The sequence below is a fragment of the Terrapene carolina genome, unplaced genomic scaffold, assembly GCF_002925995.2.
Source record: "Terrapene carolina triunguis isolate 2854851 unplaced genomic scaffold, T_m_triunguis-2.0 Scaffold406, whole genome shotgun sequence".
In the NCBI taxonomy this organism is placed as follows: Eukaryota; Metazoa; Chordata; order Testudines; family Emydidae; genus Terrapene; species Terrapene triunguis.
The window spans coordinates 613,858-637,416 of record NW_020664757.1 but is presented as its reverse complement, the minus strand read 5'-3'; the positions used below and the strand labels follow the sequence as shown (position 1 = coordinate 637,416).

The following is a 23,559-nucleotide window of genomic DNA, read 5'->3' as shown; positions in this document are numbered from 1 at the left end:
TATGGAGGGCCGGATAGGGAAGACTGTGCCTCCCCAATAGGGTGACCAGACAGCAAGTGTGAAAAATCGGGATGGGGGTAATAGGAGCCTATATAAGAAAAAGACCCAAAAATTGGGACTGTCCCTATAAAATCGAGACATCTGGTCACCCTACTCCCCAAACTGCCTGTCCCCAGGCCCCTATCTGCCCCTTCCCATTTCCCACCCCCTGACTGCCCCCCTCAGAATACCCGACCCATCCAACCCCCCCTGCTCCCAGTCCCCTGACCGCCCCCTCCCGGGACCCTCCACCCCTAACCACTCCCTGGGACTCCACCCCCATCCAACCATCCCTCCCTGTCCCCTGACCGTCCCCTCCTAGGACCCCCTGCCCCTAACCACCCCCTATCCAACCTCCCCGCCCCCCGCCCCTTTCGGAATGTGGCCCAGCAAACATGGGTGGAGGACTCAGGAGGAGCAGGGGCAGCCGCGCAGCCGGAGAGAAGCGGCGGTTTCCCCTTCAAAGCGCCGCTTCTCTCCGGCCCAGTGCTCCTGCCGCCTGCACCTCCGCCTGCTCCCCTGCCCAGAGGATTCAGGGGGCCTGGGGCAAAGTGGGGGAGCTGCGGCGCTTGTACTCACTCGGCGGCAGTCCGGGTCTTCAGCGGCATTTCGGCGGCGGGGGGGCCACTTACCCCCGACCTCTGGGCGGCCCTGCCCCTGCCCCCGTAGTGCAGCCCCTCCCCCCGCTGGGGGTGCTGCCCGCATGATGAGCTGAGGCTGCGGGGGAGGAGGGACAGCAGGGGAGGGGCCGGGGGCTTGGGGGCTGGGCAGGACAGTCCCATGGGCCAGATGTGGCCCATGGGCTGTAGTTTGCCCACCTCTGTTTTATATATTGTTTTAGCTATATCACATATATATTCTCATGTACACACAGTCATATATTTGCATTGCATTCTCCATGACTATCACAGACAACATGAGCATTAACATTCAGGTTTTTGCTGTATTGTTTTCTTTACATTTACTCTGATATTTTAGCAAACACTTCCTTTTCTCATACTAACATTTTTCAAAGTTTCCTTCCCCCTGCTGCACTGATAGTAGATCTCCTTGTCTGCTATCGCACAAGTCCAAACTTTAACATGGAAATATTTTACTTTTATATAGCACTTTTGATTCCAGGAGCATAAAATATAGAAACATCTATACACATGCATCACTGAAATGCAGCCTTCTCTGGGAGAGAGAGCAGTTAACAACCACACAGTATGCTGGTGTGGAGATAGAGAATTTTGGCCAAGACCTTCTGGGTAAACCTCTGCTCTTTTAAAAAGTGTCAGAGGACCTTTGATATCCAGAAGGAGCAGAAAAGGCCTTGGTTTTAGAGGTCTTATTTTAAAGACCTACTTGCAGCAGGCCTGATTCTCCTGTAAACTGTTACTTCTCTATTGACTTCAGTGGGGGTGCTACTGAATAAAGCAGCATGAGCTAAAAGAGCATCAGGGCCAGTACTTAGAGCAGTACACAATTTATCTGCCTGAGATGAGTGAAAGATTGAATTAATCCTGCCAAGCTCTGAACACAAGTGTCGAGGGAATCTAGATATTTCAAATATGATACTTAGCAGTCCAAAGGGATGATTTAGTGGCCTAAGTCTGAAGATGCCAGACATATGCACAGTGCTGAAAACTTTTCTGATGTTCCTATCAAGGGACCAGACCCTCAGTTGTGCATATTGCGAAAGCTGCATTGTTTTCAGTAGACCTATGTCAATTTATACCCATGGAGGAGCTGGATGTTAGGTGTTTGATCTATCCCTCAAATTAACCTTAAATCCAGTCAGTGCATTATTCCACTATATCACTCACAATTCATTTCTGGAACTCTGTGTTCAGATTTGACTTAAATCACAAGTGAAATGAGTTTGGTGGTCTCAGTATAGTCTCCAGTGGACATTTGCCTATGGCTCAGATCTTATCAGAAATCTAGCTCAAGCATGAATACTGGTACACCTCAGAATTGCGATAAAATGTAGGTCCTTATAATGGGAAGCTCAAAAATTGAAGCGAGGTTGCTACAAGTCATTAGCAAGGGGCAGTAACAGAACTGTGTAAGGCTGTGTGTCTACACAGAAAGGTTTTACAAGTTATACTGGAATATAATCCCCAATCTGAACATTCTTATACCAGAATAAGTGTGTCTACATTGGGGTTTATAGTGCTATAACTATTATTGGTTTAGATTCACTCCTTAGGTTATCCCGAAAAAACTTTCCCACATAGACCGGGCCTAAGAAGTTTACATTGGAGGTGCTGGCACTGGGTCTGACTATAGCATGTACTAACGTTTGCTCCCAGAACAAAGCAGCAATATCATTATTAATCTCTCGATACACTGTGAGACGCATCATATCGCCACTCTGAAGCAGAACGGATGTTATGTGTTGGCAGTGTAACAGAAGTGCTGTGCAGGGTATATATAGACAGACATGGAGGGTTAATGGTGTGTGATAGAGTTGGGTAAATATTTAGGGTCGGATTCTGATGTCACACCAGTTTCAGTGACATAAATGGGAAATACTTCCACTTTCCACCAGCAGGAGTTCAGAATAAGACCCGAATGCCAAATGACACCTCCATTGATTTCAGCTTATGCTAACTGTGGATCTGTCCCCTAATGCCTGGCAGTCCAGACAGCTCCCATGTCCTCTATAACATGGCTTGTCTGGACGAGCACTCATTTCACAGCAAGCTGGGGTGTAAATCTACCTCGCACTAGCCTGCCCTGTAACTAACTGTCCATGCGGACCATGGTATCACACACTGGACATTTCCTAGTGCACATTCACCTACTCCCATTTCAAAGCGGGGTAGATCAAAGTGCACTAAGGAACTTTTAGTGTGTGGTAGTAAGGTCCAGGCAGATTGTTAGTGCACAGCAAGCCAGTGCTGTGTAGATTTACACACCAGCTTGTTGTGCTCTAACTGCTTGTCTAGACAAGCACACAGTCTTTTCCCCTTCCCCAAGATAGCAGATTTATACTATTTTCTCCCAAAGGCATGGCTCATAAATAACTGTCACACTGTATAGCCATTCTAAATGGAATTTATACACTCCAATGTATTTGAGGGAATTTGTTTAGTAAGGGGTTTTTATTACGCTATCTTTACATGTCATCATAGTAACAGCTGTTACATTATATTTATTGTTTCATCTCAGCAAAAGTATTGGAATAACCAAAGAAAGATCAGGCTACATTATTTTCTTATGAGAATTGATGCAAGGATGGCACTGCTGCTAAAGACGCTGTCTTCTGGATGAAATGTTTAACCGGGGCTCTGAGCACTCATGTATGTGACATACCCCAAGGAAATTTTCACAGGAATTAGGCTATTACCCCCATTCTCTTGGCACATTCCAGATCAACTAACTACACTCCACCCACCTAAAATTCCCCCAGCTTTTTTTCACTTCCCTAACTGTTGTGTAGCGCTGCTGTGCACTATTAACTGCCATGTTCCACCCCAGAGATGACTGCATTGCAGTGGTGAGTGAAATGATTCCCATATATGCAGGATTAACTATGAGAAGCTATTTCAGATCTTTGTGGATGAAAAGGGCTGTGGGAATAGAGGACTGCCATGGTACAATTAATCATTTCCTTCAGTTCCAGGGCCTGAGGGACAGATTGCCAGTTGCATTTTTCTCTCAGTATAAGTCCAAAGTTCTGAAGTGCGGTTTGAACGTGTCAGCCCGAGATGTCACCAATTACTTTTACTTGAGCCCCGGGACCTATGTTGTTGTTCCAGCCACATCAGAAGAAGGCCAAGAGGCTGAATTCCTCCTACGAATCTTTCTGAGGTGCCAAGACTCCAATGAGTAAGATCATTATACATACTGTTTATATGTACCTTTTTTCCAGCTTCCAAGGTTGTCTCTGAACATCCAAGACCAGGGTCATTAATATGGTGTTTTATTTTAATGTTTTGTGGAAGCTTATTGCAAAGAGAGTGGTTAGTGACAAGGAGTGTATTGGCAGGGATGCTAGGAGTTCAGACTGGGCACACAGATGGGCACGCAGGAATTGCCATAGCTGAACAGAGGAAGGGTCTATTTAGGAGCATCTAGTCCAGTAATGATTCCAGAACAGAGTATCCCCTATAGAGCACCAAACGGAGCAATACTATGCTATATATGTGTGGGAGACTTCCCTCCAGCTTGGGATGGACACCTGCTCTAAGAAAGGAAGGCTGATGGCTTGTATTAGTAGTTCTTTAATATTTATATTGCTGGCGCACCAATAGGCCCCAGTCAGGATCAGATCTCCATTGCATTAGGTGTATGCAAAGACACAGTGCCTAGCCCAAGGAGTTTACAATCCAAGTGCCTGATGTCTGATCCATGTGGGTGGACTTGTTGCATAGATCCATTAATTTCAATGGGGCTCCACACAGATGTACGGATCCACCCACAAGGATAAGATTGTAGGTTTGGGGACACAGGGTGTAAGTTTTATCCTAGTCAGCATAAATGCAGATGTTTTCATAGAAATGACTAGTCTTCATAAAAAAAAAATCTAAGCCACAGCATTCACCCTTGACAAAATTGCCTTAGGTAATATTGCACAGTGGCATTGCCTTGGTATTTTCAATCTACCCTGTAGTGGGGTTCCATGACTTTTACATAGCATGGCTCACGGCTTAATTAATGAGATTGTCCTGTGGACACATCTTCTCTCATTTGTCATTGCAAAGCATCCCCAAGCCAGCTACAGCAATTGCTTCTTTCTGGAACAGCTAGCTTGACTTCACTGGGACTGTTCATGTGAATAACTGCCCATCCCTGTGAGTAAGGGAATCACAATCTGGGCCAATGTATTTTGAGCTTCTTCCAGTGAGCAGGATTCTGCCACTCTTACTCAGGTTCAGTAGTAACATCCTCCACACACAGTCTCATTCAAATCCTGGGAGTACAATAGTAATAGTACCTAGCTCTTATATAGCACTTTCCAGCAGTAGCTCTCAAAGTGCTTCACAATCTTTATCCTTGCAATGCCCCTGCAAGGTAGGGCAGTGCTATTATCCCCCTGTTACATGGGGGAACTAAGGCACAGGGAGGCTGAGTGACTTCCCCGCAGACACACAGGAACTGTGTGGCAGAGCACAGGGTTGCACCCAGGTCTGCTGTGTCCTTGGCTAGTGCCCTAACCACTAGGCCATCTGTAGTGAGTTGGTGTGGCTCCCCGCCGCCCCAGAAGGGGAAGAGCCCATCTGGAGGCCGGAGTGGGCGGAGCTAGGGAGTTCTGAGCCCGCCCCTCAGAGGGTCAGGCGGCGACCTGGAAGTATAAAGCCGGGCCCTCAGAACTCACTCAGGCCCCAGCAGCCGGAGAGACCAGACGTCTCCAGCCTAGCTCGGGGCTGGGAAACCTCCGCGGCCCGGGGTGGCCACCAGGAGCCGCCGGGCCTGCCCTGCGCCCGCTACCCAGAGGAGCCGCCGGGCCTGCCCTGCGCCTCCTATCCAGAGGAGCTCCCGGATTTGCCAAACGATCCCTGGCCGGACGAACCCATGGTCCAGGATCCCCCCGAGGCTGACGCCAGCACCCAGGTAGGCCCTGAGGGGGAGTGTGGAAGCAGCCCGGGGGCAGCCGACCCCAGTCTGGCTGCAGCATTGCCAGAGCCGACGTCAGTGTGTTGCAGCCAGGATCCCCACTGACGAAGCAGCGGGTCTTCTGCCGCTGCTAGGGCCCCGGGCTGGGACGCAGTGGAGTGGGAGGGCCTGCGTCCCCCCTGCCACCCAACCTGTGGGTGGCAGTCTCCCCTCTCCCAGGCCTGCTGAGGCTTAGGCCTATTACTGTTGCTCAGCCCTGCCTGAGGGCCTGAGCTCTGCCACAGTGTTTGTTGCCCTGCCCTGACCTAGGGCCTGGGCTTCAATATTTTATTTACTGTTGCTCGACCCTGAGTAAGGATCTGAGCCCCGACACAACGTTGGTGCCCGCCCTGAGCCAGGGTCGGGCTTCCTGTATCTTTCAGGATTGCAAGGGCTGCCAGGCGAGACCCTGCAGCCAGACAAAGCACCCAAGCCCCAGCGGATAGTGAGTCGGTGTGGCTCCCCGCCGCCCCGGAGCGGGTCGAGCCCCGGCAAACTCGTGTACACCATCCTTTCTCTACCTGAGTAGTAAGTTACTACTCATGGACAGTAAGGGTAGCAACTGGAAAAGTGGAGGAGCAGCTATCATCATTTGACCAGGTAGCTCACCCTAGGGGCCACTGGGACCCCAGTCTGGGAACTGCTGCCCTACAACAAGCATAGGGTTTCATAGGGCATGCTGCAAAGCCTGAGGTGAGCTTGTTCCTTCATCTAAGGCAAAACTGGAATGTTAGGAGTTGCAACTGTATTTGCCTCAGTAACATCCTGTGGCAGTGAGGTCCACAGGTTAATTTTATGTTGGCTATAAATGTGTGCTCTATTTTAAATTTGCCTTTAAATGTCCTCAGGTATCCTTTTGCCTTTTTATTAATGTCCATCTTGTATTCATGTGCTAAAGGAAAATTAGAGACATTTCATAATGTTACAGCTCATGTTAAGGTAACCAGGAGATTTTGCTCATGTAAGAGCTGACTGTGGAGATGGACCCCCTAGTGCCTCCTGGTGGTGAAAGCGCTGCCAAACTAGTCCTGCTGTTGCACACACTGCCCTGGATTCTCCTCTTCCCTACAGTGGTGTAACTCAAGAATGATTCCAGAGAAGTCAGTGAACTTTGAAACAGTTTGAAACCAATGTGAGCAGAGAATCAGGCCCACTGTGCTTACTAATGCAGCAGGGATGATTAGACAGAGTTCAACGGCCTGATTCTGAACCAAAACACCTGAAAAGTGTCAGCACAATCACAGGGTGATTGGGAGTTTTCTGTCTCTCACACACACACACCCCCCTCCCTCCCTCTGCAAATAAATGCTAGAAGGCTGTCTTTTTGTGACTCTTGTGGTGTTTTTTAGGGACCTGAAAAGCAGGCTCAGCCCAGTGATGCCAAAGGTAGGAACATGTGAAAAATGACTTAGATACCGAAGGTGTGTGAATCAATATTATGGATCTCCTGGCACCAGCCACTAACCAGTCTCTTTGCTGCAACCCTCCTCTCCCCACCCCACCCTGGCTGTTGCTTTCTCTTCTGCCACCTGCCTCACATCAGAAAATATCATATTGCCTCTATATAAATCCATGGTACACCCACATCTTGAATACTGTGTGCAGATGTGGTTGCCCCATCTTAAAAAAGATATATTGGAATTGGATAAGGTTCAGTAAAGGGCAACAAAAAATGATTAGGGGTATGGAACGGCTTCCGTATGAGGAGAGATTAAAAAGACTGGGTCTTTTCAGCTTGGAAAAGAGATGACTAAGGGGGAATATGATAGAGGTCTATAAAATCATGACTGGTGTGGAGAAGGTAAATAAGGAAGTGTTATTTACTCCTTCTCATAACACAAGAACTAGGGGTCACCAAATTAAATGAATAGGCAGCAGGTTTAAAACAAACAAAAGGAAGTATTTTCACACACAATGCACAGTCAACCTGTGGAACTCCTTGCCTGAGGAGGTTGTGAAGGCCAAAACTATAACAGGGTTCAAAAAAGAACTAGATAAGTTCATGGAGGATCAATCCATCAATGGCTATTAGCCAGGATGGACAGGGATGATTTCCCTAGCCTCTGTTTGACAGAAGCTGGGAATGGGCGACAGGGCGACACTTGATTACCTGTTCTGTTCATTCCCTCTGGGGCACCTGGCATTGAGCACTGTCCGAAGACAGGATATTGGGCTAGATGGACCTTTGGTCGGACCAGTACGGTTGTTCTTATGTCTCTGGGCACAGCTCTGCCACCTTTGTACTGAGCTATGAGAGGGAGTACTCACAGAATAAGTAACTTGTCTATGTGAGGGACAGTTTCAGAATCAGGCCCTTAATCTTTAATTTGCATTTTTCCGATGCATTTTCATCAAGTAAATCGCTGTCAGCAGTAGAGCTGAGTTAAATTTTAGGGTCACCTGAAACTATTTGTGAATTCCAATCAAATTCAATAACTAGTTTTGGACAACAAAGGGGAGGGAAGATTGAAAAAGTTGAAGTGGTGTAGCTTTCCATTTTGAAATGTAGCTAGATTTTTATTTATTTATTTATTTACAAAAATTAAAAGGTAAAAATCACATGAAAAATAAATGTAACCTGTCATTCGACTAGAAACAAAATGTTTGTGTTTTCATTTTAGTGAGAAAAAACAAAATATTTCCACAACAATTTTTCATCTGCTTCATTTTAGATGGGCCACCAAACTCAATAATCACTCATTCATTCCACTCTAGACATTAGCACTGTCACATTCCCCAGCATGGCATTCTCTCCCCTTTCCACACAGGGATTCGTCCATCTAATATAAGGCAGGGATCTGCGGAAAGCGGATTGTCAGACTGGGTGACACAATTGGTCTTTGCAAGAGTCTAGGCCTGATTCTGAATTCTCTGGTTTGTACTAGTGTAACCCCATAGAAGTCAATGGAATTACACTTCTTAAACTAGCAAGAGCTCAGAATCAGGCCCAGATAATTACAGCCCAAGCACAGTATAACTGTCTGTCAGTCCAGCTGCAGAATTCTCTCTCTCTCTGAGCTATGACTCACCTGTCCTGGTGCATTCAACAATACAGTCCTCTTGTACTTTGGAGGCTGGGCACTGATTCTGCTCTCTCACAGTAGTGTAAACCAGGAGTGACTTCTTTGAAGTTAATGGTGTAAGTGAGAGACGCAAGCCATTTCTAGTCATTAATTTTCCAGTCCGCTATTAAGCCCTGTTATGGAGAGAGAAACCTATTGTTTAGTCTATTATCCAGTTATACTAACAAACTTTCAATTTCCTTAAATAATGTCACTAACTAACAACCTATATTTTGCCATATGTAAGTACAGGGCCCAATCCTGCAAACTTTACACAGGTAGGTGGTCCTTGGTAATCCCATTGGAGTCAGAGGCTACATGTGTGTTAGGATTAGGCCCTAAAGTATTAATTCACTGCTGTCTAGGCAATCTTCCTCTCAGGCAGCTCCCATCATTTCTCCCCTCCTCTTCTTGAATTTCTGCACTGATTTCCCATTTCTTCCACTTCCAAAGCTGTCCACAACTCTATCCCTGCCTATGGGCCAGCTCTTCACGTGGTCTAAAACGGCAGGGAGCCATTGGTTTCAATATAGTGACATCAATTTGCACCAGGTGACAAACTGGCCCTGATTTCCTCCCATTTCCTGTACTCCACCTAAAATTCTCTACTCCTGGCTCTTCCATTTACTTACTTTTTGGCTTCATGTGGTTCCCTATGCTGAAAACATCTTCCCACTTAAGAGAGGCCAAACTCACCCCCTCTTCTTCAAATCCTCTGAATCTCCCTCCCCCCCCCCCCCCCAAATCCCTCATTCTATAAAGTTATAACATCCACACACCACTTCCTGCCTGATCACTATTGTATCTCTTCTTGCCTTTAGACTGCAGGGTCTCTAAGGCAGCACTGTATGCTTTGTTGTACATACCTTGTCCATTCTAAAGTACAGCTACAGAGCTATGTGAATAATATGGATCTGGCTCTGGCTCCCATGGCTTTTGTCACTAATTTGCATATGTACATGTTTTGCTGTGATCCAGGACATACCCAAGCAGAGTCAAGACAACTCCTCTGAAAACGTCTTCCTCAGATATGCTACACAGGTACCCTGAATACAGCCGATTACTGAAAAAATAAAAAGACAAGTGGAGTTGTAAAAGAAAAATCTCCCGTCTTGCTATCAATCCATGTAGAAAAATGTCTTTGGAAATGTGGGCCTATCATTCCTTAAGTGGATACCTTCAAAACAGCATTGATCTGGCTGCCAAAATCCACAGAAAAGTGGGAGAGCGAGCAGGAATAGAATGGACGGCTCACTATATTAGGGGATGATTGTTTAGGGTTTATTTAAACAAGCAATTAGAAATAATCCTTGGATATTTTTTCCCTCTGATCAGAACGGTTTCCAGCTTGCACTTGCTGCATTTGGAAAGCAGACATCAGTCAGCATTTGAGTCATTGATTCCAGCTCTCTCTGAGCCAAGCTGTGTGTGTCCACAGGAGATGCTCTTAATGGTTTAATAAACTGTTATAAAAGAACTCCTTGACTTAGTCAAAATCACTGCCAAAAGCCTTTACACAATAGACCTCTCACAGTTAATAGTTATATCAATGCATAAAGGTGAAAAATGACAGTCTGTCACACAGAATGCCTTGGAGGGCCTTGGGGAGCGATAGGGGCAGGGCAGGAAGATTTTACATGACTCATGAGTCGGGCAGCTGAGAGCTATAGCATCAGTGTAGAGCAGGAGACAAGGAGCCTGATTCTCACTAGCTTTCACCAGTGCAAAAATGTACAGTAGTGTAAATGCAGTGTATCCGCTCTTATGCCTCGTGGCCAGAAAAGTGTGTGTGGGGGGGGCAGGGGAGGCACTAGTGTGCTCCTGCATCAGCTTATCTCTGGCAACAATCCCTGAAGATTGCTGACAGCTGGCACAAGATAAAGCAGACTTCAGGCTGCTCTAACTTATCCCAGGAACCTTACCGGTGCCCAGCCACCCCAGGGAGACACAGGTGGCTAAACAATGCCTTTCCCCCACTCTCCTCCGGACCTTCAGACTTACGCTGAGCACGGGTCAGCCAATACAGAGACACTGACCCTTTGGCTCTAGGAATCAGCTACTCCTTTAGATGGCCCGGCTTCTCCATAACAAATTATCCACTACCAGTTAAAATAAAAATAGGCAGGCAGGAAGGATGGTCATGTAGCTAAACCATAGGATAGGGAGTCAGGTGACCTGAGTTCCATTCCTAGCTCAAGCACTGTCTCCTTGTGGGACCTTAACATCTCTCAGTATTGGGTTTCCCTAAGAGAGTTGTCCATCCGTACAACACTGGGGATGATAATACTGCTCTGCCTCATAGCAATGATGGGAATGCTTGGGTTAGGGTTCATGGCCAGCACAAATTATTGTTCTAGAAAGAAAGGGTGGTTCAGAGACTCAGGTGGTCTGATTCTGAGCTCACACCAGATTTGCAGCTGTGTAACTCTACTGCCATGAGTGGATTTACTCCTGATTCGCAATGGTGTAAGCAAGTGGAGAATAAGGAAAGGGGCGAGGGTAAGGAAGCCTGGTGCTTATAAACTTGTGTCCTTTGTTCTGCATTAGGGTTCAGACATCAATGCCTCACAGCTGCAAAGGCTCCTCAATGAAGTGTTCCTGAAAGGTAAAGCTCTTTATGAGCCAGTTAATGGTGTTTTCCTACCCTGGATCTAGTGTGAACTAGATGGAGCCATAGATCTAACCAACCGTGATGGTCCTAGGAAAATGCTCAGTAAGATTGGTAGACCTCTGATAATAGAAAAACCTCTCCGGGATTCCCGTTATGCTTAATTTTTATTAAAAAATTAATGTTCACATGAAGGAAGATGTGAAACAGCCCAGCTCCAATCCAGGTCAGCACTTAGCCTTTCCTAGCACATTGAGCATACAGCTCAAGCTGCTGAACTTTGGCATGCCCCTGTGCCTCTACGTGCTCTCTACTGGGACCAGCAGCACCTTTGTTTTTCCAGTCCTGGGTCCCCACACAGCCCTGACCTGCGGAGTGCCCTGCTGGTCCAGGCCAGGATCACCACACAGCTCTGCTTAGGCCGCACACTTGCTTTTTTATGGGATCCAGTCACAGGTCCTCTCCAACCAGACATGCAGCACCCCCCTTACCTCTCACAGCTCTGCCATGTCAGCTCAATGCCCACCTGCAACACTCCCTGGTGGAAGTCTAGTCCTGGCCTTCACCACTCCCCCAACCTCTCAAATATTGGGTGCAGCATGTGACAGAGACTGAAAAGGAGGGGTCAAACAGTAGAGGACAGAGATCACCAAATTTGTATGGGACCTAGTTACCTTTGGGTTGCCGCTGAATGACATCCCTCCAATGGGGTCCATTTGAGAAGTCACACACACACACCTCTCTCTCTCTCTCTCTCTCTCTGTCTAGCCCAGGGTGGTCCATATCCCTAAGATCCACCTCCCAACAGTGACCTGGTTGGAGCCCTGCTCTCTGGAGGTAGAGACCTAATCCAGGGCGCTTTTTGTTCTTTGTCTGATCACTTTTGTTTTATCAATTCTTATAGATTGGCTGGCCAGCCCGGGCAGAGGATTCTGCTTTGAGTCATGCAGAGGCATTTTAGCTCTGATGGATGTATCCTTTCAGCAAAGGCACTAACCCCCCCCCCCCCCCCCCCCCCCCCGTTGCAGCCTATCCTTTCCTTCAGTTATGGCTCAGCTGAGCTTCCCCCTCGGACAACCTGCAAATAAGTATTGGCCACACGCATCAAATAATTTCCCCACAATGTATGCCGGGTTTTGCCATGCACACTCCTTCGGGGGGTGGAATCTGCTGTCAGGAGCTCGCTGGGAGCTATAGGCCCTTCCCAAGTTACTTTAAAACCTATTCTATTAATTACATAGTCCCCTTCTTCTGAACTCTCCATGCACTGTGGTTAACAAGCCTTGGCCCCAGTCCTGGACATTGCACAGCTTCCACAGGACTATGCTGGGATTCCGTAAGATCCACTGTATAGCTCAACCTAACACTACTTCTTCCCATCCTTCCTCTAAGGCTGCCAACCTGGGCTTGCCTGTGAACTGGAACTCCAAGCCCGCTTCTCTAAGTTTATGTCAAGAACAATGAAGCTATGATTGCCTTTCCCCTGACATCCGCCAGGGCTGGAGTGGCCAGCAGCAATGTGTCACTGCTGAATCACAGGTGAACGCCTGGCAAACTATTCATCCTTTGGTGTGTACCTCTTCTAGTTAGATGGATGGCATAGTGCTCCAACTGTTAACAAGACAACACTGGAAATGCATTGCTGGCCATTGTAAAACAAGAGCGCTCCTTGATGAAAACATAAATTCTCCCCGCTGCATGCTCTCGTGCTGTCTTTTTGTTCCGGGCCTTGGAACAACTCTGAGACAGTGCCAGACATTACAGATTGTAGCAAATGAATAAAAATGACCAGCAGCCAGTTGCTGTCTTTCCAGCTTTCCTGTTACTGCACCCTCTTGCCGTCTAAACAGGCACGGAATGCAGGACACATGGAGGGTGCTGACACAGCCACTTCCCCCCACATTTTTATTCAAGATGGATTTTTTTCATTCACTACATTGGTACCCATCCCCTATCCAGTGTGACCTATACTAGCCTTTAAGGAGCGGAGCAGCCTCTTTCAGCCAGGTTTGACGGCAGCACCACCCACTTACTCTTATTTCACTGTAAGGGGGCTTTGCTTTCTCAGGGCTGTGGCAACCACAGCCATGGTGCTGTGAGCGAGGCAGAGGCCAGAGGCAGCCTCACCTGCAGAGAACAGAGCACTGTGGGAGGACACGCAGGGTCAGATATTACACCTCCTTCAGGGAGATGCTGTGTGTGTAACCCCCCACACCTTCTGGGTGTGGTGTTCTGTCCTAGCTAGTGGCAGAGGGAGATTGATTGATAAGTCTGCTCTACAGCCTTAGCTAACAGCCAGCCGGCTTTTAGCTCATGCAATAGAGGCTCAGGCACTAAGCTCCAGTGGTCCCAGGTTTGAGCCCGCCTGCTGTCAGCATTACATCTAAAGGCCTTGTGCCAGTGTAGGAGCAGGGTGCAACAGAAGGGAGGTCCATGGAGATCTTGGGGGCTAATACCACTAATGGGGCTATGACTACTCTACACCTTATGCTGAGGAGGCGCTATCCTTCCCTCCCACCTCAAGTCTGTTCACCTCCCCAGTATGTTCAGAGACGAGATAGGGAGGCATACCCAAGTTAGCTTTAATCTAGCTCTTCTAACCCATGCTAACAGTGTAGATGTGGCAGCATGGACTAGCCACCTAAGTACCTACATGCACAGCGAGCCCACCCTCAAGCCCATGCCACCACATCTACTGTTATCAGTGCTGGCTACATTAAAGCCAGCACAGATGTGCCTACCTGTGCTACAATCAAGTTCAGTTGCAGTGTAGACATACCCAGAATCTAGCTACAGGTAATGCCCTGTGGGCCCCAAGCAACTTTTACTCCTCCCCAAAGGTGGCTGCATTTCCACAGGGCCACGGCCTCACGATCCATTGCTGCGAAAGGCACTATATAACTTTGCTGCTTAATGGCCCTCCGTTATATTTACAGTTTGTCGCATTTATTTTGTGCATTCTATAGCTCCTCAGACCCCTGCTTGGAGCAAGGAATACCTTAGCCTTCCCCAGCTTCATGGGAGCAGGATCCCTTTAGCAGGGCTCTTTTCCCATGGGGGGGCTTCCTGCATCTGGTTTTCGGTGAGGCAAGCCATGGCCTAAATGGCATCCTGCTCCTAGGAAACCTAAGATTAGCTGCCACTAAACGTTTAAGCCTTAACCACACATGCAGCTCAAGTCTAATGGAAGACTCTCCCTGCAAGAATTTAAGCACCTCTGGAAACTCCTTGCTCAGTACAAGGTACATGTGAGCTGTCAGGAACCCATTTTCTTAGCTAGTGCTGCATTTTTAATCAAGGGGATGCAGACACTATGACATTAAAATAGTGCAGGGGAAAGATCACAACAAAGGCTCGGACGATAAAGCACCTGGCTTATCATTCAAAAGTAGGGAGCTCAAATATTGGATTGAGAGGCCCCCATCAAATGTTCTGAATGGTAAGAACAGGTCTGCCAAGGATTAAGTGCTCTGCTCTTATGGCAGATCTTGAGGAATACGTTAGAGAAGGTGTTAGGTCCCAGTCCTGCATTTACATACCCAGGAATAATCCCACAGGTCAATGGGACTGTGGTTGCTCATATGCAGTGGCAAGTTGGTGAGTATCCCTGAAGCGTACAAGCACTTAGACTGGATTACCTATTTGTCGTCCTATTATCCACCACATGTTTCTGTGAAAGGCTATTGCCCTATTTCATGGCAGCCAGTCACATTGCACAGGATAATACAATCAATGGAAAGGCCATGCTCCCTGGCCAATACAGACTTTGGTTTTCCATTATCTTCTCTAAATAATGCAAATACTGTAACAGGGCTCCTTCTCCCCCTCCCCCACTTCCTTTAAGAGACTCTAGGACAGAGAAAGGGGCCCCAGAATTAGGAAAGATATTCTGGTACCATCAATGTTCCTTGGTTTCACCTATTAGATCTGTTTGGGCTATCCTGAACAACTGTTCTCCATGCTTGCCATTTACATCCTACCACCATTTGGTGGTGGTTAGTATCTCACAGGATGGTTTTTGCCAAGCTAAACATACTAGGCCAGATTCTCATCTGTTCTATAAGTGGGCATAGCCCTATTAAAGTCAATGGAGCTGAGTACATAGCCTATTGTATTTAGAATATGGAGTGTACAGAAGGATGTCACCCCACCCAGTGCCATAGAAATGAGTTCTGCAACTCTTCTTTCAGTTGAGTCATTATTGATGGGCTCTTTCTGTTGGCAGAGTCATGGAGATACAAGCTTTGGTCTGAATAAGTAAAACAGTGCAGGGGGTATACACGAAAGGTCACAACTCTATAACCATTCAGACATGTTTACCCTGCAGTTCCACATCAATGCCTTCGTTGGCAGGGGGATATCCCAAGGTGATCACTGCTCCCCTCTGTCTTCTTTCTCCCCTTGTCTCAGTGCACTAAGCCAGGCCAATGCTCTGAAGGAGCATTAACATCAATCCCTCACTGCCCCCCCCATCAGTAAGCCCCCTTAGTCCAGGAGCAAGGATCACTCAGCTGTTCTTTCTGGAAAGTTGTCTTTCTTATTCTAGTCCCCCTATCCGACGTTGCACTGAGTTTCCACTAAGCTAATTCATTAAGGAGAAAGTGAAATGCATTGGCAAGTGGTCAACATGCTAGGTCATAGCACAAGTTTGGTCCACTGGCGTTGGCTTAAAAGTAAGAAGCTGAACTCTTTCAAAATGGTTTCCAGGACATTTTCAGGAGGGTAGAGGGAACCGGTTCCGGATTCCTGGATATCTCCGATTTGAGGAATGCACTACAGAGAGCAGGTATGTTCAGCTGTGCTATTAGGAGAGTGGTGGAAAGATGAGGGTGGAGGGATTGTATGAAAGATCTAGTGAGCTCCTGCTCCTATCCGCGAGTAATGCATCTCACAAGGACAAAGCGATCACTATCCATTCCCCGTGTAACCAAGCCAAAGAGAATGTTTCAGGAAGAAGACATTTCCCCTGCTGAGTGGTCCTGCGGCACAGGAATGGAGTGGAGCATTGTTGAGCTGGTGCTGATGATGGATATTTGCCAAGTGGCGGGAAGGCCAATAACGCTCAGCAAAGAGGCCAAAGAAAGAGTTAATTTCCATCTCACTCCCTGAGGTGCTCTCTCTTGATCAGGGATGAAGCACCTGGTAGGGGAAAGGAGCAAGGAAGTTTGAACAGCCACTGCCCGGTTAATTCATTCAGTCTCTCTCCAGGGCTGTGACTGGTTGTATAGGAGAAAGCGGCATTGAAAGACCTTTTATTTAGTTTGCACTGACCTCTGTTGGCTAGACTAGTGCTGCAATTTTAAGCAAGCAATCCAGTTTCTGTTGCATAATTGAATTTGTCTAGTTATATCTGGTTACATTTTGTATATGCGATAGGATATCCCAGAGGAAGTGCCTGTCCAACAAATCTGCATTAGAGATCCTTCCATTTAGCTAAATGGCTTTTTAAGTTGCATTTGCCAGTAGAATATAAATTTTTCTCCTATGGGGAACTCTAGCCAAAACGTAATCAATGGAAGCCACAAAGTTGGTGGATTTTTTTCAGGAGGAAGATATAACATGGGCTCTAGAGACTGAAATTCCTGATGCGTCATCAGGGTGTAGCAAGCAGCTCTGAGTTCAGGGATCTGAAATGTATCGCTATTGTAATAAAGGCACAACAGTATAAAATACAGACGAAGATTGCACACATGCAGATACTGAAGGGATAAAGGGAATATTAAAAAATGGCAAATTCAGCACATTGTACCCTCTAAGCAGTTTTTGAAGGACACACACACACACACACCCTACCTTGCCTCCTCCCACACCATACAGCACAGGCCAGATTCTTCTCCCCAAGAGACTGCCTCCCTCGCCCCCTGCATGGGTTTTCTTACCTGGGGAGGTGGGGAGAGGAAGGAGAATAATCAGACCCAGCAATAGCATACAAGGGCCTAATTAACCCCAAGAATGCTGCTAAATATAGGCCCCAATTAAGCATGTATTGAAACATTTTACTGGAATCCATCACTAAGCTCCTGCTTTGCTGAATAACCTTAATTGAGGCCTTAATGTTTAGAAGGATAATAAGCCAGATCCTCAGCTGGTGTAAATCCGCACAGCTCAGTGCTCTTCTACACCAGATGAGGAACTGGTCCCAGCTCTTCATAAGCATCAACCTGATGAAGTGCTTGGGATGCTCCATGATGGAATAATTTCCAACCAGTTAAAATGAAAAGCCACCCTCTTAAGCTTTAACAAACCCAGCCAAAGGGATCTGAGCAAAAGGGCAAAGAAAGAGCAGAAGGTAGGGAGTAAGGAAAGGCAACCCCTCTAGGGCCAACAAGTGAATACACTCATGCAGGCCTTTGCAATTAAAAGGGTAAGGGTATTTTTGAAAGATGGGGAGACATTGACAGAGATGGATTTCAGGGGCAAGTACATGCCATACCTCAGGACTGCCCACACCAAACTCCTGACCACTTAGCAGTTTAAGATGGGATGGTTGGAGCCTTAGACAGTGCCTAGAAGTCTTGAGGGCAGATTTCAACAAGTCTGGGCTCAAGGAGTGTAGCCAGGTTCTACGCATTTAAGGCTTTAATCACTCTTTACATGTCCACTGCCTGCGATGGATTAACAAAGGGGAATGGGATTAGTTGCTTTACTGCTGTGATTCTTGCTCACACGTACAAAGTGAAAGTGATCTCCAGACTTGAGGCTGGGAAGGAATTTTGACTGGATTTTATTTGTGAGGGCCCTCAAGGAGGGAGCTACCATCTTAGGGGACATTAAGCAGGGATGGGTCACTTGGTAGGTGTATAAACTGGGCATACATAACAGCCACAGTTCCCTGCCATTTCAGAGACTGGCTGGACCTTGCTTCTTCCTGTTGCTATCATGTTCACTGCTCTTTACGCCTCTTGTGCATAGGCCTGGCTGTTGATGACCAGCTCCTCCATGTGACGGCTCTGAGGTACAGCGATTCCTCCATGAGAATCTGTTTCCCTGATTTTGTGTGCTGCATGCTCCGTCTCAAAACCATGGCAAGTAAGTCATGCTCCTGGCTAACTAGAGCCCTGTGAGGATCTCGGAACATGGAAAATATGGGCTTACACTGCATCAAGCACCTATCACAATATCCTTAGAACTACAGGTTAAGGACAGTGCAGCCTAATGGCACTGGCTGCCTGCCAGGGTAGGGAATTCATTGTCCTTGCTGGAGATGCCCTTTTGTGGTCCTTTCTAGCCCTACATTTCTATGATTCTGGATCTTCCAACCAGCCTTGAGGTTTTTTTTTTGGTTTTTTTTTTTGGTGGTGGTGGTGGTGGGGGCGCTGTCAAAAGATGTTTTGGTTACAGTTGGGCAGGAAGTAGACCTGTCATAGGAAATACCAGGATTTTAAAGTTTGTTTTCATTTTGAATCTGAACAAAGTGGCAATTTTTAAAAAAATGTTCTGGTCAATTGAAATGATCCACTTTAACTTTATTTTAATACAAAATACAGTTTCAAAATGAAAAAAATCAATGTTACATTTCAGCCTTTGATCTTTTTTAAAACAATATTTCACCAAAAATACCATGTTCCCATGGAACCATTAGATGTTGATGAATCAACATTTTCCTATAGCCAAACCTTTTGTTGGAAAATTTTTGACCACCTTTAGTTTTGACAACTACATGAATCGAGACAGCACCTGCAGTTACTACTTGATAAGTGTGCAGGACTTAATGATCACATGTGAGTTGCTTCAGAGAATACCGTGATCACCAGGAGCCAGTGGATGGTATGCAGGGGGGGGGGGGATTTCCCTCCCACCCCATTGTGAGATGTATTATGTATGTGTCATACCTAGGATGACCAGACAGCAAGTGTGAAAAATCAGCACAGGGGGTGGGGGGTGATAGGCATCTACATAAGACAAAGCCCTGAATATTGGGATTGTCCCTATAAAACTGCGACATCTGGTCTCCCTGTGAATCTTCAGGTATCAGCCAGTGAAGGAAACAGAATACTGGACTAGATGAAACTGGGCTGTTCCAGAATGGAAACAACTTTGTTCTTTATATGTTACAAGCTCCTCCCACCTCTTCCTATTGAAGTGAAGCTGTCTTTGTTCTCCCTAGGTGTATTTCGCAGTTTATCAAAGGATGGAAAGATTTGCTTCACTGCAACAGAGGTGAGGAGCCTTCATTGTGTTTGTGCCCTTTGCTGCCTTAATAGATTCTTGTTCTCCTCCTCAGATCCAAAGTGGAATCATTACGAGTGCCTTCTTCACTGAATCACTTTCAAAACAGCTAGCACAAGGGGTGTGGAAGATCTTCTTACGTAGGGTAACTGTGCATTCAGGGTGAAATCCTGGCCCCACTGACAGTCAATGGAAAAACTCCCATTGACTTCAACGGGGCCAGGATTTCACTCTAAGGATGTCTCTTACGCGTGCACTGCAGTCATAGGTGTGGCTGCAGCATGTAGACATACATGAGCTAGCTTTGATCTAGCTAGCTTGGGTACAATAATAGTGAAGCCACAGCAGCATGGGCTAGAAGTACATACTTGGGGCTCTGGGCAGGCTAGTACAGCCCCTGCTGAAGTCCGTGTGGCCATAGCTTCGCTGCAATTGGTACCTGAGCTAGCTAGGTCTATATGCTGCAGTCAGAAGTGTGACTGTGATGCTGACATACCCTACATTAAAGCATACACAAGACCAAGTGGCAACTCCCTCCTTTCTGACACCTCTGATCTTCCTGCAGTACAAAGAACATAGCTCCATTAACTTACATGGAGCTAGGCAGACTTAGATCTTGCCCTATGCACATAGTGTTTTCTCCTCTCACTGACACCAGTCTTTTGTGGACGTAACTCCAGTGGAGTTACATGGAGTTTTCAGTGCAGTCAAGGCACACCCTCTTTTCCCAATATTTATCTGTCATCGTAGGAGTGTGACCATGACTGGGTTTAAAGAAAGAAACAGAAGACAAATGGGCACCTTTGCTTTTTGTCTTTAAAGCACCGCCAGAGAGGTAGCTCGCTAAAGTAGGCTGTACCAAACTTATCTCATTTTAAAAACACTGCTGTATGCTACAGTAATAATCCAGAACACTGCATCTTCCCCAGACTCTCTGGAACTATTACTGTAGAATGCTGTCATATTTTTCTTTTATGAAGTTGCCCAAATCTTATTTGGACTGTCCCCTAAAAACTACCCGGCCCCAATTTGGGTAGCTCAGTAGCATGGCTCTTAGTTAATTACATCTTCCCTGCACAGTACAAATGACTAATAAGAGTGCCTCAGCAGGGGTTCACAGCTTCCATTGTTGCGTGGCCCACAAGATGATCACATGTTAGAGCTATCTATGCTCTGATTAGCCACCATGCAGATCACCTCCTCTTCCACTTGCCGTCACCCACCATACTTGGCAGTTACTGACGTAGAAGAGTAACATTAGGAAAGTATTTAGTGCAATTTAGCAGCCGGAAACAAGGAAAATGCATCAGCATTATGTCACCGGCCTCCTCCCCATGGACCACAGCATGAGAATTGCTGTGCTCCAGTATTTACGTTCTAAGTTATTATGCATCTGCTACTTAGATTTCCTGTAACTATCTAAATGCATTTTCTTCATTCTCCCAGTGGATGATTTTTACCATGTACTGCTAAAGCAGCGATATGGCTCTACATTGCTGGTAAGGAGTCACTTCAATCCTGTACAAACAGAGGAGAAGAGTTCCTAGCATGCTGTGACACACCTGTGCTCTAATACACTGTCGAACAACCGCAACCACCTGCACTGGGAGACAGTGTGCTGTGATCATAGGTAACAGAGATGAAACAGGAGGCAGTCTAGGCTGATGCTTAGAGAAAAGGGACTAGGAAGAAGCAGAAGGCTCCTGAGTTCTTGTTGCCGCTTAGCCACTGACTTGTTGTATGACTTTGGGCAAAGTCACTTGATTTCCTTATCAACCCAGCTGGAAAGTTGAGCTTAAAACAAACAAACAAACAAAAAGCAGGAACTTTGCTGAAACGCAGAAGCTGCATCTGATGTGAGCCTTCCTCAGGGAACGGAATTATAACAAAAAAAATCTGATTAAAAAGAAGCTGTGATGGAATTCCTCCTGCCTCTCTCTCTGTTATTATTGACACACTGTACTTAAAGTGAACACAAAGTACATTGAGCATGGAGGACTCAGAACTATGACTGATGGGGTCTTGTCCTGTTATGTTCAGCAGAACCACACCACTTCCCCACAATCACAGAAGAGGGGGATGGATTTGCTCCAAGTTATTACCTGTACTGTTAGTTTTGCATGCACCAACCCTGTGTCTGCCCATTCAAGTGGGCACTTCTGTACAAAATCAACTCAAATTTGTATGTGTAGAGTGTGCATTTGCATGCAACTGCATGTTCGAAAATCTGGCCTGTCAAAGTTTCCTGGGTGAGAGCCCAGGCGGAGGCACAAGCCCTTTGCTGGAGTGTGGTGTCGTGGTGCAATGAAGCTGCCTTGTGGTGATGTTCATATAGCAAGAGGATGGTGTTTGCATTACAGCTTTAATACATCCCATCACAACATATCCTCATGTGAATAGCACACCAGGTTAATAGGAGAACCTTGCCCTGGGGGAGTAAAGTTGGTTGAATTATCCATTACAAATGCACCAATTTTACTCTTCTATTCAAGAATCATTCATCAACTGAGCCCAACTCCTGCAAATATCATGAATTATAATTTTCACCTAATAATTTGATTAATTAAATTCAGCCTATGGGGTGCTCATGAATTGTTCACTTTAGTGACTCATTAGCTGTAGCATGTGACTGGTCACTTAGGTCACACACAATTGTTTCTGATCTCCACTGAGTGTGAAACTCTAAGCCCCCAAGAACTGTGGGGATTTGTGAACATTTTCTCAGATCCCTGCTTGCTGTATCAATCCTTGTGAATAAGACATAGGATGCCACGGAAACACAGCAAACTCATCTGTGTACTCTGACTTGTAAAACTTTTCACGAACGATTCTTTGCTTTATGGTTACATCCTAAACCCCCAGTCATGAGTGGGACCCTACTCTGCTTAGTGCTGTACAAATTAATCTGATTGCAGGTTGGGGAGGATCGTTTGTATTTAGCCAGCTACACAGAGAACTGAGTTCAGAAAGAGACACCCCATTGCTGGCCATGGGAGAAGATAATGTACCAAGGTACCTAGCTCCTGCAGAAATCAAGTGGTGAATCTGGGCATGGGTTCTTGTGCACATGGTTCCTCAGCAGGCCTTGCAGTACTGCAATGATCTAGGAAGGGGAGACACAAATAGTATCATGATTCGTTTTTTAATAAGACATTGCCCTCTGGCTGCCTCTAAGAGGCCCTTCCTCCCCATTCTATGCAGCTCATATGCTTCTTGATGTGATGCAGCCCAAGTGCCTATCAATGTGGCTTTCAACAAGCCAAGCAGCGCTGATTGATGAGCTGGGCTTTCTTGGACCAATAATACACAATTAGCGGTATTCATGTTTGTGAACATGGACTCTTTCTTAGACAAGCTGGACTTCATCTGAAGAAGTAGGGAAGGGAATACTAAAAGATGCTCATGGAAGAAGACAGGAAAGCTTTGGGAAGAACGTATTTGCTCCCATTTCATCCATGGATAAGGGATGTTTGGAAGTATTGTCTGCAAGCGGTCTCATGACAGTGTTCCTGATCAGCCTCACAAACTGGAGTAAATCAGGATTAACTCCATGTACACTACTGTAAAGCAAATGCTAGCAGACTTGGGGCCTGTATTTTTAGAGAGAGCTCACTGTTTAATGTAATGGAAAATGCTTGTGTGTAAGCAGAATTTTTCTGAGTTTTTGTTTGTTTTTTAAGTCTAAATGCCAGAACTGTGCTGTGAATCACATATGCAGATAAAACCAGGACTTCTTTTTTAAATTAGTTTCTTTAAATGTGTGTAAGTGTCTAAATTGATCAGAACAGGGAGATATTGGTTGCCAAAACAAAAAGGCAGGTTGGAGCTAGTCAATAATATTGATCCCCCTCCCGGGACAAATTCAGTCAGAACTGGTAGCAGGCTCATCGCTTAGAACTTCTAGAAATGAGACTGGACGCTGCATTAGGAAATTGATTATAGGGAACAATCTTGCTTGGCAGCAAGACAGACTGGATAGCCCAATAGATCTCTTTCCAGTTATTAGCTTCTGTGCATCAGAACCTCCAAAGGTTACAAAACAACTATGGACATTCCCTAGCCCAGGAACAAGATCTGCTCATCCGCTCTTATCAT

At 46.3% G+C, this 23,559-nt stretch overlaps 1 protein-coding gene across 1 annotated transcript in view; it reads left to right on the top strand.

Annotated features, from left to right (window-relative positions):
* The window catches only part of CAPN13 (calpain 13), a 50,671-nt gene extending 29,734 nt beyond the window's left edge, over positions 1-20,937 (top strand). Inside the window, exons 12-21 of the mRNA XM_024218172.2 lie at positions 3,647-3,858; positions 6,975-7,011; positions 9,666-9,728; positions 11,235-11,292; positions 12,200-12,267; positions 14,469-14,537; positions 16,003-16,081; positions 18,208-18,324; positions 19,403-19,455; positions 20,911-20,937. Of these exons, the coding sequence (XP_024073940.2) occupies positions 3,647-3,858; positions 6,975-7,011; positions 9,666-9,728; positions 11,235-11,292; positions 12,200-12,267; positions 14,469-14,537; positions 16,003-16,081; positions 18,208-18,324; positions 19,403-19,455; positions 20,911-20,937 (783 nt within the window). The remainder of the gene's footprint in view (positions 1-3,646; positions 3,859-6,974; positions 7,012-9,665; positions 9,729-11,234; positions 11,293-12,199; positions 12,268-14,468; positions 14,538-16,002; positions 16,082-18,207; positions 18,325-19,402; positions 19,456-20,910) is intronic.
* Positions 20,938-23,559: the final 2,622 nt, after the last annotated feature.